This window comes from Falco punctatus, assembly GCF_963210335.1.
Source record: "Falco punctatus genome assembly, chromosome: 7".
Classification (NCBI taxonomy): Eukaryota; Metazoa; Chordata; class Aves; order Falconiformes; family Falconidae; genus Falco; species Falco punctatus.
Window position 1 is genome coordinate 43,072,362 of NC_137587.1, and position 13,915 is coordinate 43,086,276.

General features: G+C 39.8%; 1 protein-coding gene across 2 annotated transcripts in view; it reads right to left on the minus strand.

Moving 5' to 3' along the window:
* The window catches only part of ESR2 (estrogen receptor 2), a 98,046-nt gene that overhangs the window by 18,685 nt on the left and 65,446 nt on the right, over positions 1-13,915 (minus strand). For both annotated transcript variants that reach the window (XM_080395856.1, XM_080395855.1), the window contains 3 exons: positions 13,656-13,831; positions 10,841-10,957; positions 1,015-1,311 (listed from right to left, as the gene is read on the minus strand). In XM_080395856.1, the coding sequence (XP_080251982.1) occupies positions 1,015-1,311; positions 10,841-10,957; positions 13,656-13,831 (590 nt within the window). The remainder of the gene's footprint in view (positions 1-1,014; positions 1,312-10,840; positions 10,958-13,655; positions 13,832-13,915) is intronic.

The window sequence follows — 13,915 nt, forward strand, 5'->3', positions numbered from 1 at the left end:
GAACGTATTAGCCACGCAAGGGTAACGCAGCCATAGGGATCACTTCTAGCAGAGCACCGTATCTGAAGTCAAGGATTAAGCCCCACGCTGCCATATGTCTATCGATTATTCCATCCTTTCAGCTCACTATTAGTTGGTCACCTTCGCTCTCACTAAAGGGTCACAGGCTGTGGTTCAGTTCATGTCAGACAGCATGTTTTTCTGCACAGCTTTGTCAAGTATCATCTCTGTGTGCTGTCTGCTTTTCTTCTGGCTTCTATTCTTTATTCTGACTGGTTTGGTTGTGGGTGTTTCATGGAAAAGGAATTGCAAATGCTCACCACTTCTAGTTTGTAAGAAGTGAAATGGTACGTTGCCATGATGCTGTGGTTGCCTTTGGGACACTAAAAGCAGTAACACATGTAGTTGTACTTCAGTGCATGTTCTTTGTGTTGCCAACACTCAAAAGCATCCTCAGTGACTTTTGTTTTGAAGGACAGCGCACGATAATTCTGAGATCAATACTATGCACCGCTTTGCAAAGTGATGCTCTTGCATAGCAGCTCTGTCAAATGAAGTGCTTGCAGACACTCAGTGCTTGGACGCCCTTCAGTTTTCACCAACTCTATTAGAAACCTTCTATCAGGATTCAAGGAAATAATTTGGTCTTAAATTCATTTTTATAGCAATCTAGTGAATACCACTTTTAATGAACCTTCTAAATCAGATTAATCGGGTGCTTACAGTTAATGAGGTAGAAATTACAAGCAACACCAACTACACTTTTTTAGTAAAATTAACAAGTATTTGACTAACAACAGATAGTAAATGAGGGACTAGGTCATTTTCTAAATCAAAATACATCCAGGTGAATTACTGAGAGCAACAAATTGCCCATTACTTTATAGGATAAAAAGCTTAAGACTTTTTATACCGCACATTTACTGTGCTGTGCTATTATTTCTGGGTAGACAATGGTACGTTGATAGTAAAAGCATCGACTAAAATAAACAAAACCAAAGCTGACGTTCTTACCAGGAATTTTTTTGGCCCAACCGATCATGTGAACCAGTTCTTTGTCTGCCAGTTTTGTCAGGGACATCATCATGGAGGCCTCCGTGAATGGTTTGCTGGGACGACTCACCAACACATTGGGAGGCTCCGCTTCAAGCAGTGTTAAAACAAACTGCTCCGGACTGACTGTGCTGAGCAGGATCTCTTTTACGCGGGTTGCCGTCTCGTATTTCTTAGCTTTGCCAATGCAATGCACCTGATCTTCTGAATGACGATGGCTACGCAGGATCCGATATCCACAGCGTTCTCTTCTTGAGCCTGACACAAGAGGCACATGATTGCGTTGAAGTATTTTTCTCCCAGTGTTGCATTATGCAAATCCAAATGTTTGGGGAGAAGGGGGAAAACCCTTTAATAAGGGTTGTTGTAATATTGAACATTAAGTTTCAGAATTTCTAGAGCATTCAGCATTGAGCTAACTTTGTTTCCACTGACTTCAGCTGGGGCTTTTGTTTATTCTACTACACAAAGAATAATATTGAAAAACACTTATTTTTGAACTCAGTTAACCCCCTTTAAAGATCCATGGGAAAATTCCCATTGACCTCAAAAGAGAAAAATCAGATCTTTAAATGCAAATAAAGATAGCTGTTTGTAAGCTCTGTTTTAGATGTAAACTGGGTGAAGAAAAGACTTCAGAAAGTCTGGGCCGTGCTACAGAGTAAATACCTCAGCCAGAAACACAGCTGGGCCTCGCTGCTAGCTGGGTGTTCAGCTAGGGACCTACTGACATGCAACCCATCTTCTCCCTACACCCTACTAAGCCAGCAGAAGTTTCCCCAGAGCTAATTCAGATATCGACAACTAGGAGGAGGAAGCCCCCTGTTTGGAGTTCTGCGTGCAGAAGGCTATTTCTGTTGCAAAGAGCAGTTCTGTAAATTCCTGGACTTAATTTATTGTTCATTCTGACAGCACGAAACATTTTCCAGCTCTGTCAGTGCCATTGGTGGGATCACCGTTATCTGTTCTTGCATAGCTGCCATGCAAAGAGTCTAACAGCATCTCCAAAAAACATGGTATGGGGACTTGCTAGAACATTCAGCCATGGCTTCTACTTCATATCCTTCAGCATATCCTATAACAAGGACTATGTTTACTGATTTACAAATAATCTTTGGCAGTAACTAATGTGCAGGACTGTACCGTATTAAAAATATTAAGTCACTGAAGACATCCTTAGACTGGAGTTCTCCAGCACTTAACATTTCTAATAACACAGCTAAACTGTCCTCTAAATCTTTTAGAAGTTAATTTTTTTGTGCTGGTCATCAGCACTTTCACTGACATACAATACTCAAAGCTTGAATTTTCATAGATAGGAAAATGTCTGCGCTAACATAAATCTATGCCAGACCAACACATATTATTGCACATATAGAGACCATGGAGTCTTCAAGCATATTAAGTTGTCTCACTTGGTTTCAGATCCACAACAGATTTGACAAAAGCATCCTTTTCTGCTACTGTTGCTATCTTCACATCACTACATTTATGAAGTCTTTTTGGTGTGTTGCCTAAAGATTTCTTGCCCTGATCACATGCTTTGGTTCTTCTTCATTAGGGTATGTGATTAAAGGCTTCATAAAGTGCACGAAGACAATGAAGCAAAGGAACGATGAAGATGGAAGAATCCCAAGAACATAACCAGTGACACTGACCAGGCTACTGTCAGGGCTATCAAAGGAGAATGATCAGCCTGTGGTCTGGACACGACATCCAGCATATAAGTTAAGAGGAAAGGCTTGTCAGTTCACCCAGAGCAACCAAGCATTCCAAACCACCTACTAGGAAGACCAGAGGATCTGGGTGTCAGCTACCAGGAGGAGGACAGGTTTAGACCAGCTGCCAGAGACATGTGCGTGTGTGTGTGCACACAAGGTACCTGGAAGAACAGAGGATCCAGGGGCCAGCTACCGGATAACACTTTCTAAAGCCTGTTACTGGAGGGTTCCATAGTTTCTGTGACCATTTGTGTGGGAGAAAGGCTGAGAACCAGCACTAAGGTGAGGCTGCAGACCCAGAGGCCATCAGCTGGGAAGATGTGGGGATCCATAGGCCAACTGCCTGACAGACTGAGTGTCTAAATCCAGTCACTGGAAGGATCCACATTGTATAAACACATATATTTTCCACTGCTTCTGTTGGCATGAGTGCTGTATTTTCTGTCTGTGCTGATCTGTGTGGCTGACTGTGGATACAGGTATTGTATATGTGTATACATATACACTATACAGGTATAGTGGATATGCCTACTAAAAACACAGACTTGCTACTAGACCTGGGGAATGGCAGTGTGGCAGTTTACCTTGTCAAGCTGCTGGATTCAGCAATTCCTACCATTCTTCGTCCATATCCAGAGTTACATAGACCATGAGTTGTCTGAATTCCAACAGGGCAATGCAATTCTGATCCGGGGTTTCAGTTAGCAAAGAGGTCAAAACATAAGCCAAGTTAAAAATAAAGACAGTGGGGGCACAAATAATTAATTTCAGATGCTGTTGACGAGACTTTGTCTTGCTAAATATGATGTTAGGTGAATGCAGACTCTCAGTGGTGGAGGTTCCTCAGCTGAGATGGTTTTTTCAGGTCATAGTCCTGCCTTGTCTTCAGCAGCTGCCAAGCACCATTTGCATCAACCCTTGAGCAGGGTGAGATGCAAAGGCCAGGCAGGTACAACCTGAAGGTACTGAAAAGACTGGATAAGGACTAACAGTCTGCCAGAACTTTAAGGATGTTGAACTTAGAACTGCACATTGTCAACATTCTCATGTGCTGCCTGTTCAGTAAACCACCCCAGATGTAAAAGATAACAGGATGTTCTCAGCATCGGAGAACACCCTCTACCTGGAAACCCCAGACATTGGAGAAGACAAATAGGCAAAGCTGGCTCAACAAATAGTCCTCAGGCATGGAGGAATCCAAGTGGAACAAGGCATTTGGAACTGGAAGCATTATCAGCGCAAGTCCAGCTTAAAGTCTGCACCATTTGGGGTGCAACCTTAAAAGGAATATATGTAGGATGAAATTGGTGTACTGACAGGACATTTGTACAAGTAATGGATTGAAGGAAACCAATCAATGATTTGCAGAACCAAATGCTCAGCTGAATGGCATCTAGCTAGAAGTTGTCAGAGCAGTTAGGGAAAGATAACATACCAGCAGAGACAATCAGAGCTTGAGACATTATCTTACGGTTGATTCATGAAAGCAGACTTGATGATACCACACAAAAAAGGTTACCTGCAGAACTACTCAAGTCCCAGAGCAATTTCTTCAATGATCTGTCTGGGCAAATCCTTTTCTTCCTGAGAGAGTCGAAGAACAGTGACTAATTTCTACAAATACACTTGGATGCTGTAGTGAACTCTGTGCTAAGCCTCATTTTGGACTAATGCACAAAGGTCAAGAGGAAACCCTTAAAGTCCTTTGTCACCTTCAGAAAAACATTAGAATAGCACAGTGGGCTGTAGACTGTTCTGAAGTCATGCACAGAAAGTATGTAAGTATTTTCCATCAGGGAAGACAAAGAGGAAAGGTCAACAGTGAGCTAAGCAACTGGAAAAAAAGTACAACTGGAGATAGATGAGGAAATGCCTAGGTATCAGGGTGCTCTATTTACAGAGAGATCCACAGCTCTGATTTCCATATCAACATGCATGGTAGAGATGGCAACCACCAGAAGAGATCTAACTAAAGCAAGAAGCAACACTGCACATCGTTTCTATTATTTAGAAAGCTGAAGCACATTGAACACGGGCACCTTGAAGGGCAGAACCAGAATAATAGCCCAGAGGGACTAAAAGCCATAGGCAGGGCAAAAGAGACGTTTTCTTGGGCTATCAGAAAACACTTACTGCTCCACAACATGCGTAGTTTTTGTTCTTCAGTAGCTGGTGGAGCTGTGAAGCCCCCAAAAAGGAGACACATGACCACAAGTCTTTTAATTAAACACATGGAAAAGTTGCTCAGTTAAGGACCATATCTAAAATTATAAAGTCAGAAAAACTACTGGTTTAAGGGGGAACTGGGGGGAGGAGAAGATGCCTGATGACACAAGGAGGAAATTCCAGCAGCTTGGACACACCTGCCAGAAGCAACATGTAGTCAAGCAAGCACTTAGAAGCAGCTCATTGACCCTAGTTCAGTTCCTGGCACTGAAGTGAATCAAGTACACTCTTGTGGGACTCCGAATCCACTGATCAGCTGTCCTCAGCTCTGTTGTACTGTTACCCAGACTCCTCAGTGGCACAGAAAATATCAGGCTTTTGGTGCCAAGACCCAAATTATCTCTGCCAATTCACTGCTGTAAAGATTTTTAAGTAAGGTTTTGTAGACTACCCAAAATATAAACACACCAGTAACTGACCAGGTACTTTAAAGGTGATCAAAGAAATCAGTAAAAATTAAAAAAAACTTTTAAAAATAGTCATCCAGCATGCTTTGCTAATGGATAAAATCTTGCACAATTTTCAGCTGCGCTCCATACTCCATCTTAAAATAATTCAATCTGGTTGTGATACTTATTGACAGTATTAAAAGTCTCAGTATTTGTGGAAGGTTCTTACTGGGAAATAGCAAGCCCCTTTAAGTTAGTTTACGTTATTTAACTAAATCAAGTTTCATATATATATTAAAAAAAACCTCCATTTAAAACAAAACCAGTTTTATAATCACATTTCCAGTGCAGAAAGCCAAAGTAGAAGTGTTCTGACATTTCTGCATAACAAACTCGTTACTAAAAAAAAATATAGTTGGTGACAAAAAAAAATGGATGGAAAAAAAACCCTACCCAAACCAGATTCTGAATTACTGTTTGTGATCATCACCGTATTTTGCCAAAGCAGGCAAAGGCTGATTCACTGAGTACTGTGCGTAAAACACAGCTTGTCAGTAATTAAAAGAGATACCATTTATTTCCACATTAAAATTTATTCTGTTTGTATTTAAAAAGATTGCACTGTAAGATTACACAACTAAGAAAACATCATTTAAGCTTGCTAGTCAATTGACACATCAGAAAGTAGCAGCCTTTCCAATTAAAACAACACATTCCAACAATGTAAAGGAACTTTTATGCTTTCTATTCAAATCCAGAGTTTAGGCAGGACTGAGAAATCTTACTTGTATATCTACTAACATCCAACAGGATGTATAAGTGTTTATAAAATATTGTAAATAATTATAGACTAGCTTAATGTTTGGCTTAACTAGACACAGAGATGTGGATCAATCTGCGTACAGGCACAGCAAACAAAGATGTATAGCTACCCAGACTACTGACTATTTCTGACTTTATCACAAACTTCCTAACTACATAATTGCTAATATTCATTCATGTAAAGGTAGTTCAGGTAACTGCAGAAGTGCACGAGATGATCAAATGCCTCCTTCTTCCTACAGCACTCTCCTTATTCAGAGCTATCCTTTGTGCAAGAAAACAGCTGCATTCAGCTGAGAATGCTGGACCAAGGGCCAGAGCCCAAGCTACAGCACCATAGACCACATGGATAACTGATCACAAGAATATAAGAAATAAGACACATTGAAAAAAAAGTCATTAAAATGAGCCTGTTGTTCACTCATTCATATTGGCAGTGAAACACACTATTCTCAAAGCAACTCCCGCTTTACAAATTCTTTGAGAATCACCAATCCCATACAGCAGGCAGTTACATGGCACATTGCTCTTAATACTGATTTTGGTCCCTGGGAACTGCTTATGCAACTGACCAGTTCAGCAGCAACTGCAGCTTTACCCATTGAATATATTAGGATCAGTTTTTGTAAATGTTTGAACTTAAAACTTGCTCAAGTACCTAGTAGTAAATTATTATCGCTCCAGTCACTTTTGAAAGCAAATGCAAATGTTCCGGTGAGTATGCCTGTATTCATAGGGCAGACCTGCTGACAAAGAAGCTGCCATCTGCCACACACACATCAGAACATGAGCTAAAATTACAGTAATATCTACAATAGCTAAAATACAATTAATACATGTGATGTCCAGAGAACGCCGTGAAACATTTTCCCCTGCTTGCTGTGTGAAAAGTCATTTACAGTATTTCAAAGTGCTATCCAGGCACCGCACAGGGCAGCCAGCACAGGAGAAAGAGTGCCAAATCCTGAGCCGTATCAGCCCACAGAGCGCTGGTTTTCTTTCTGCAAACTTGTCAAATGATGCCACTATTCAAGGGCAGTATCTCTCCATCTCTTTTTAGTACAGCCCCTCATCCTCCTCACCTGGGGTGGGGAGGGGGCAGGAAGGAGCTTTATCTTTGGAACATTTTCAACGTGTTGAGAACTGGCACAGAGGGCAAAAGATGCAGGAGTGGGGTGGAAGGGGGGAATAAAAGGTAAGAGCAGTCCAACGGGGAAACTGAAAACTCCTTATGGAAGAAGGTCTATTTGAGCCTCAGGAAGCAAAAATGAAAGAGTGGCTATAGCTAAGTGATGAAGCAACTTCCCTCTTCTTAACTGCCTTTGGCAAACAGCCCAGTTCATTTCAGCTCCCCAGGTGAACACCAGAAAGCTCCAAGAGAAGATCAATTTTATCCCAATCTGTTTTATTCCAGTTTGCTGGGTAGGGTTTACTGCAGTATTTCTGTTTCCCTTGTTCCTGGTGACAGCACTTTGCAATTATTTTTCTATCATTGCTAGTAGTCCTAGTGACAAAAGTTAGCAGTAGCTTTCTTAATTGGAACAGTCGGCAACACAGACTTCCCACAGAGAAATTTGCAGATGCAGTGTCTTAAGACCATCATTGTGCTTTTGGCAACGATGGTATGTCTCATAAGAAAATCGTTATCACCTTAATACAAAGCACTCCCAAGCCAGCCTTCACTGAAATACCCATGGCTTGTTGGGTTGACTTCTCAACACTTACGAACATGATGACATTCAAAAGAATTTCAGACCAGAAAACTCCAGAGCAACACTTTCTTACTGCTTCCTACTGTTCAATGGCACATACTGCCTTATCACATTTACAGACAGAAACATATGCTATACGTACACACATACATACATGTGTATTTTTTTCTCAAGGTGTCTATTGATTATATGCAAAATGATAATTTAAAGCTTTGATGCAAACAGTACAGGTTTTATAAAAAGCTTTCATAAACTACAAAGTGGTAATTGAGGTTCTTTTATCACTTCTGCTGGGCAAGAAGTCTCCACTGAGCAAAAATGCACTTACAAGCCATTCTATCCTACCCAGGGTTTTAGTAGATGTGAACAAATGCATTCAGTGAGTGACCTGGGAAAGGAGCAGAGATGGGGAAAAGACTTCATTAAAAATAAAATGTATTCTTTTATGGCTTTGTACAATAAAAAAACTGGTATTAAAGCATGCCTCTAACAAGAAAAAAATTGAAAGATAATCACTGTGCTCTGCAGGAAACAGCATTTACATTTCATGCCAGAAATACAGTCTTAAAATCTGTCTGGTTTAAATGTTGTCACCATGTGTGTCCATGCATCAGCATTACTCACAGGTGCCACAATTCACCGGGCAACTCAGACAATTCTGAGCAATTTTTTATATTCCTTTTTCTGAAATTAAATTGTTAAGACTCTCAAATCAAATTCTCAGTAGTCTCAAATTTCAGTGCTAGTATTTAAAAAATATTTTTTAAAAAATATAATTCCTGTTATTTTCTTGTTATAGTTTCAAAGTATCATTTTTGGTCTGACACCATCATTAACATCCTATAAACATTCAGTACTGCAGGAAAATATGTTTATAAACATGTGACAAGATTAAAAGGAACACAGGCTAAGACATAAGTACATATTTTTTACTTACTACTTGTAATACCATAGTGTCTATGAGATCTAATCACAAACCAGGACTCCCTGGACAATTAGAATAAAAGGAGTAATTTAAGGAAAGCATTATGGAGGACCACCTTATAATATCATACTGGAATTGGTCTTTACAAAAACTCTCCAACTGCAGAACTGGGGCTTGATAGAAACCCCTGATTGAAAAACTTTGACTAAAATTCTCAGTCATAAAGATGAACAAAAGACAGTGACGCTGTTCAGAAAGTAAGGTTTCAAAAGGAGTCTTATTTGCAAGCTTAAAGCTTTCCTTTCTGGAGGCCAGACAGCAAAAGTAGCTAAGACCGTATTTATGAAAAACACCGATAAAGTTGAGATGCATTACCAGTGCAAAAGACAACAAGAGCTTCATATAGAAAGAACCAGTTGATTTGAGCAACAGAAACTAAATGTACTTCAGGAGTATGAAAATAATACAAAGAAAAATTGAAATTGTAGCTCTAAGCCAGAAGTTACACGCTAGAAAGGAACAGTGAGGCTGCGATCATAACAGATCACAGAATGATTATGAACTGCTGGCATGATGCAACCATGAAAAAGGCAATTAGGATGCTTACGCAGAGAAAAGCTTCCACGGAAACAGATACGCATTAATGCTACTACAGTGAGGAGTGTTCACAGGAATAGTGTCCCTGATTCTGGTCATCCAAGTGAAAACGAATTATTTCTGCCTGGAGCAGATTGAGGGACAAGCTACCCTGACGACTTCCAGATTCTGTCTACTTTCTGTTTTGCAAGAGGGGAAGATTTCTTGCTTTATTTAGCCTAATAAAACAAAGGCTGTGGAGGGCATGATGTATTCTATTTAACCAGACTGTTAACGTAAAGACAGGAGGAGCCTCTAAGCTACAAGACAATGTTGCCACAAGAACAAATAGTCATTAATTGTCCAGCAATAAATGCAGGCTGGAATTCTAAAGTATGTTACTAATGAATGAAAGACCATTTTGCAAACAGCCTTTGGATCAAAACACTGGGAGGATGAAAACACTGCCTAGCCTTGAAATAGAAATACGTATCTACACTAAATAGGATGAAATGAGATGCACGCCTGCAAATCACAGTGGATCAAGCACAGTGATCTTCTCCTTTCCACTCCAGTGGTCCTACGTGATGTTTTCTAGCATGATTTCTGTCATGTATATTGGGCAACCTATAAGAAACAACAACAAACCTTGACTGTGAAAATATAGTAGATACTGAAATACCTTTCAAGTGATTTTATTCTTAAATGTAACTTTTATAATATCAACTATAAATGTACAACTACATTGAAGTCACATCACTGCAAGTACAAGATACGAATAAGAGAAAAGGCTGGATAATTGTGACTGGTGCAGTGACAAACAGCAGGTATCCACTTTGGATGAGGAGCTACAGGGCATCATTTGAAAATAACCTCTTCTGGACAAGATGTCCCCTAATGCTAATTTTTGGAAGCTTGGCAGTTTTCAGGAATAGTTTCACTTAAGTACTAGCCTCACTCTTACACTCCTCCCAAGGCATTCACTCTTGCACTGCTGGAGACAGGATACCAGGTTAATTAACTACTGCCTTAATGCGGCACTGCTGTTCTTGCATTACATTTAACTAACAGAGCACAGTACAGGCTCATTTACCCCGTATCAAAAGGGATTTCAGTTTGGTTTGAGGCTCAGGCAGCAGCAGGTCTTGTCTTTTCATTCTGCAGAACACAGCATGCAAGAACACTGTCTTCACAGAGCTCTGGGGAGGTACTATGTCTTTCATGTGCTTAACCTATACCATACTCCTTCCCACACATTTCCTTCTGAAAATGAAACACCTCCTTCTGCTTTAAGAATTGGTACATTCCTTCCTATAAAAGCAGCTCAAGCTTTCCTCCAAGTGCCTGTTGTGCCCTTTTAAAAAAAAAAAAAAGCTAGCAAAATCCAAGCAAACAACACAGACATGCACAACTCACCACATTTCATCATTCCCACTTCATAACATTTCCGTAGCCGGCATGCCTGGCAGCTTTTACGCCTGTTTTTATCTATTGTGCATTGATTGGTAGCTGGGCAGATGTAATCATTATGTCCTGCAGCAGAGTAAGAAGAGAAAATTTAACATCTCCAGCAGTTTCTCTTGTTTTTTTCCCCTAATAAGGACCTTCTCAATTTTAAACATCTCAACTTCTTCACATGCATGTATCTAAGCTCCATTCAACTGATGCAAAAAAAGCATATTTAAGCCTATTCTGAAAACATTGATCTGTGGCCTCAAAAAGTAACCAGCCAACACAGACCAGCTTTTAGTGATGACTGTTAAGATAACAAGCACCTTCTAACTAACTCATTTTTGAGAATGGGACACATACTCTTGTGGAAATTTGCTTCCAGCCTCCAGCTTCTTACTGTATACTGGGACTCTGCAGGTGACAGCAGCTTTTTTTTTTCCTCAGCAGAGTTGAAAACAGCAGCACACACAGCTTCGCTCCTGCAAGGATTTAAGTAAACTACAGCTCTATTTACCGAGCTTTCTGACGTGGTAAGTTCCAGGAATGAAGAAGCCTTTGCAGGACTGACCCTGGACCAAAGTTAATTAAAAAAAAAAAAAAGCAGCTACTGTACTGTATAATACAAAGGAAAGCACAAGCAGAAGGTACAACTTTTAGATATTCTGGACAAGTGTTTCCTCTTATTTTCATGTTACCACTACAGACTCTTCTGTTCTCCTCTACTTCTCTCCTACTTCACCCTGTCCCCACACAAACCCCTTTACATTATTCTATTTCATTAATCAATAATCTGGTCCAAAGGTTTATTACTGTACACTGGACTTGCATATGCTCTTGGTGTAAATACAGTTGGATCGTCTCCTGCCAAATACTGGTAATCTCTCTTGCAATTGTTATCAAAGGGCAAAAAATATTCACACATTTACGTTTCTTAATGTCTTTCCTCTCAGGTTGTGTTTTAGGTTATTTTTTTTTCAAACTTTTAAGAGTAGATCAGGCAAAGATACAACTACTAGAGTTTTTTTTACTTGATGCAAGTCCAAGAGTTCATGTCCCCAGGAGTAATTATTTAACTGAACCATTGTGACTATTTCCTTGCAAAATTAAAATAATTCTAACCTTGAATTTTTGAACCGACAATTTTAAAAAGAAGAGATCAGCTTAGTTTGTCCTGTTTCCTACTGGCAGATATGACCCAAAAACAAATTACCGTTTATCACTCTTCACACAACATGTGGGAAAGGAGGAGGAAGCTCTCTGTTGCACTATAAGCCAAGCACACAGGACTAAAGTGGTTTAAAACTCCTGTGTCCTTGGGATAATTTAGCTTTCAGGCAGATGTTCATAGATGTGGAACAAATACACTAAACTACAAACTTGGACCAGCCGAGGAGACCACACACAGTTGCTCAGTCACATAATCTAATTTTAATTGGACATTAGCCCAACATCTTGGTCTATGGTAGGCCCAGAATTTTACTTTTATAACCTTTATATCCTTCATAACAACAGTTGCAACTGAGCGCTTGATAGTGTTTTATGCCAAGAACTTACTTTATTTGAATTACAAACCAATGTTACCTGACAGGGTACATTAAGGTGTACAAAAGGCTACAATGGGTAACTTGTTCACGGCCAAAGCACATGTGAGCAAGGCAGAGCAAGCAAATAATTTTCCTGACAGAAAACACTTTGAGATCAAATTCAGTCTCCACTTGTGACAAACTGGAGACAAAGTCCTCTTCAATTATTTTAAAGTCAAAAGTACTCACACCGGTTAACAGAAATTGTTATTCACCCATGCAGAACTTGCACAACAAATTGAAAAGGCACACAAATTTTGAGTTAAATTTTACTCTAATGGTGATGCCAACTCTGCCATATTAAACCAAAAAGAATATCTCAAGATTGCTGAAGGCTTTGTGTGCAGAAGGGAACATTACAGACCGAAAAATATCAGGATTTTCTGTTAGTATCTGCATGCACTGTCTAACGTCAATCCAATTAAGTTCTCACCAAAAGGCCCCAGATGAGGCCAAAGAGCATAACTACAGCAAAGGTTAAAGCAATGAAGTGGTCCAATGCTGCAATACGGTGTGTAAGGCACTGCCCGTAGGCTGTGGTAACAAACATGGAGACCTACATTTACTTCATACTGCAGCCACTTGGCAAGTTTGAACTAAATACCAAATATTTAAGGTTTTAAACACTGAAGTGAAAATTTTAGATAGATCTGGCAGAGTAAGAAATACTGGGTGGAGGACTGAGAAGTAATAATCAGGTTTGTAGTGAATACTCACCATGCATATTTTTATATCCTACATACTGTGTAGATATTATATGCTATGACTCAACAGCTCCAGGCAACATACTCTTGTCAAGAATAGTTCCTGGCAAGTAAACTCTCCAAACAATTACCTACTCTAACTGTATCTATTATAACAATTTCACAATTACTATGTCTACTCTGGGACACAAACTGAAATCCGATTCACAGGTCTGCAGTGCCATCCCACCAAGGCCTTTGCTGCGGGACCTTCCTCTTCTGTGTATTCTACCTTGTCTCTCAAGAGATCAATTGCTCACTTCGTAATGTTTCCAGATCTTGGAAGAACATAAAAGCCAAGATAAAGTAATCAAATCATGTATTGTTCTATTTTCAGCATGCAGTACCATACACCAGGTTTTCAGATCAACTCATTACTAGATCAACTACTGCAGCCCCCAATCATATGAAACAACTTATTTGACCAAAGTTATCAGAAGCTGATCCTCCTACCTTGAATACTTCTTTTAAAGAACGCTTTGCATCCTTCACACGACCAGACTCCATAGTGGTATCCTGAAGCATAGTCACTGCAGACTGCACAGAAGTGGGCATCCCTTTTTGAGCCAGGATTATTCGCGATTGGGCTTGTACAGTCATTGCCATTAGGTTTTCTTTTTAATGTTTCTCTGACAGAAAAGAAAAACATCGGTTACGAAAGAGAACTAATCTATGTTGCAAAGAGTTTCATTATTTTCCATTGTCTCATGTTC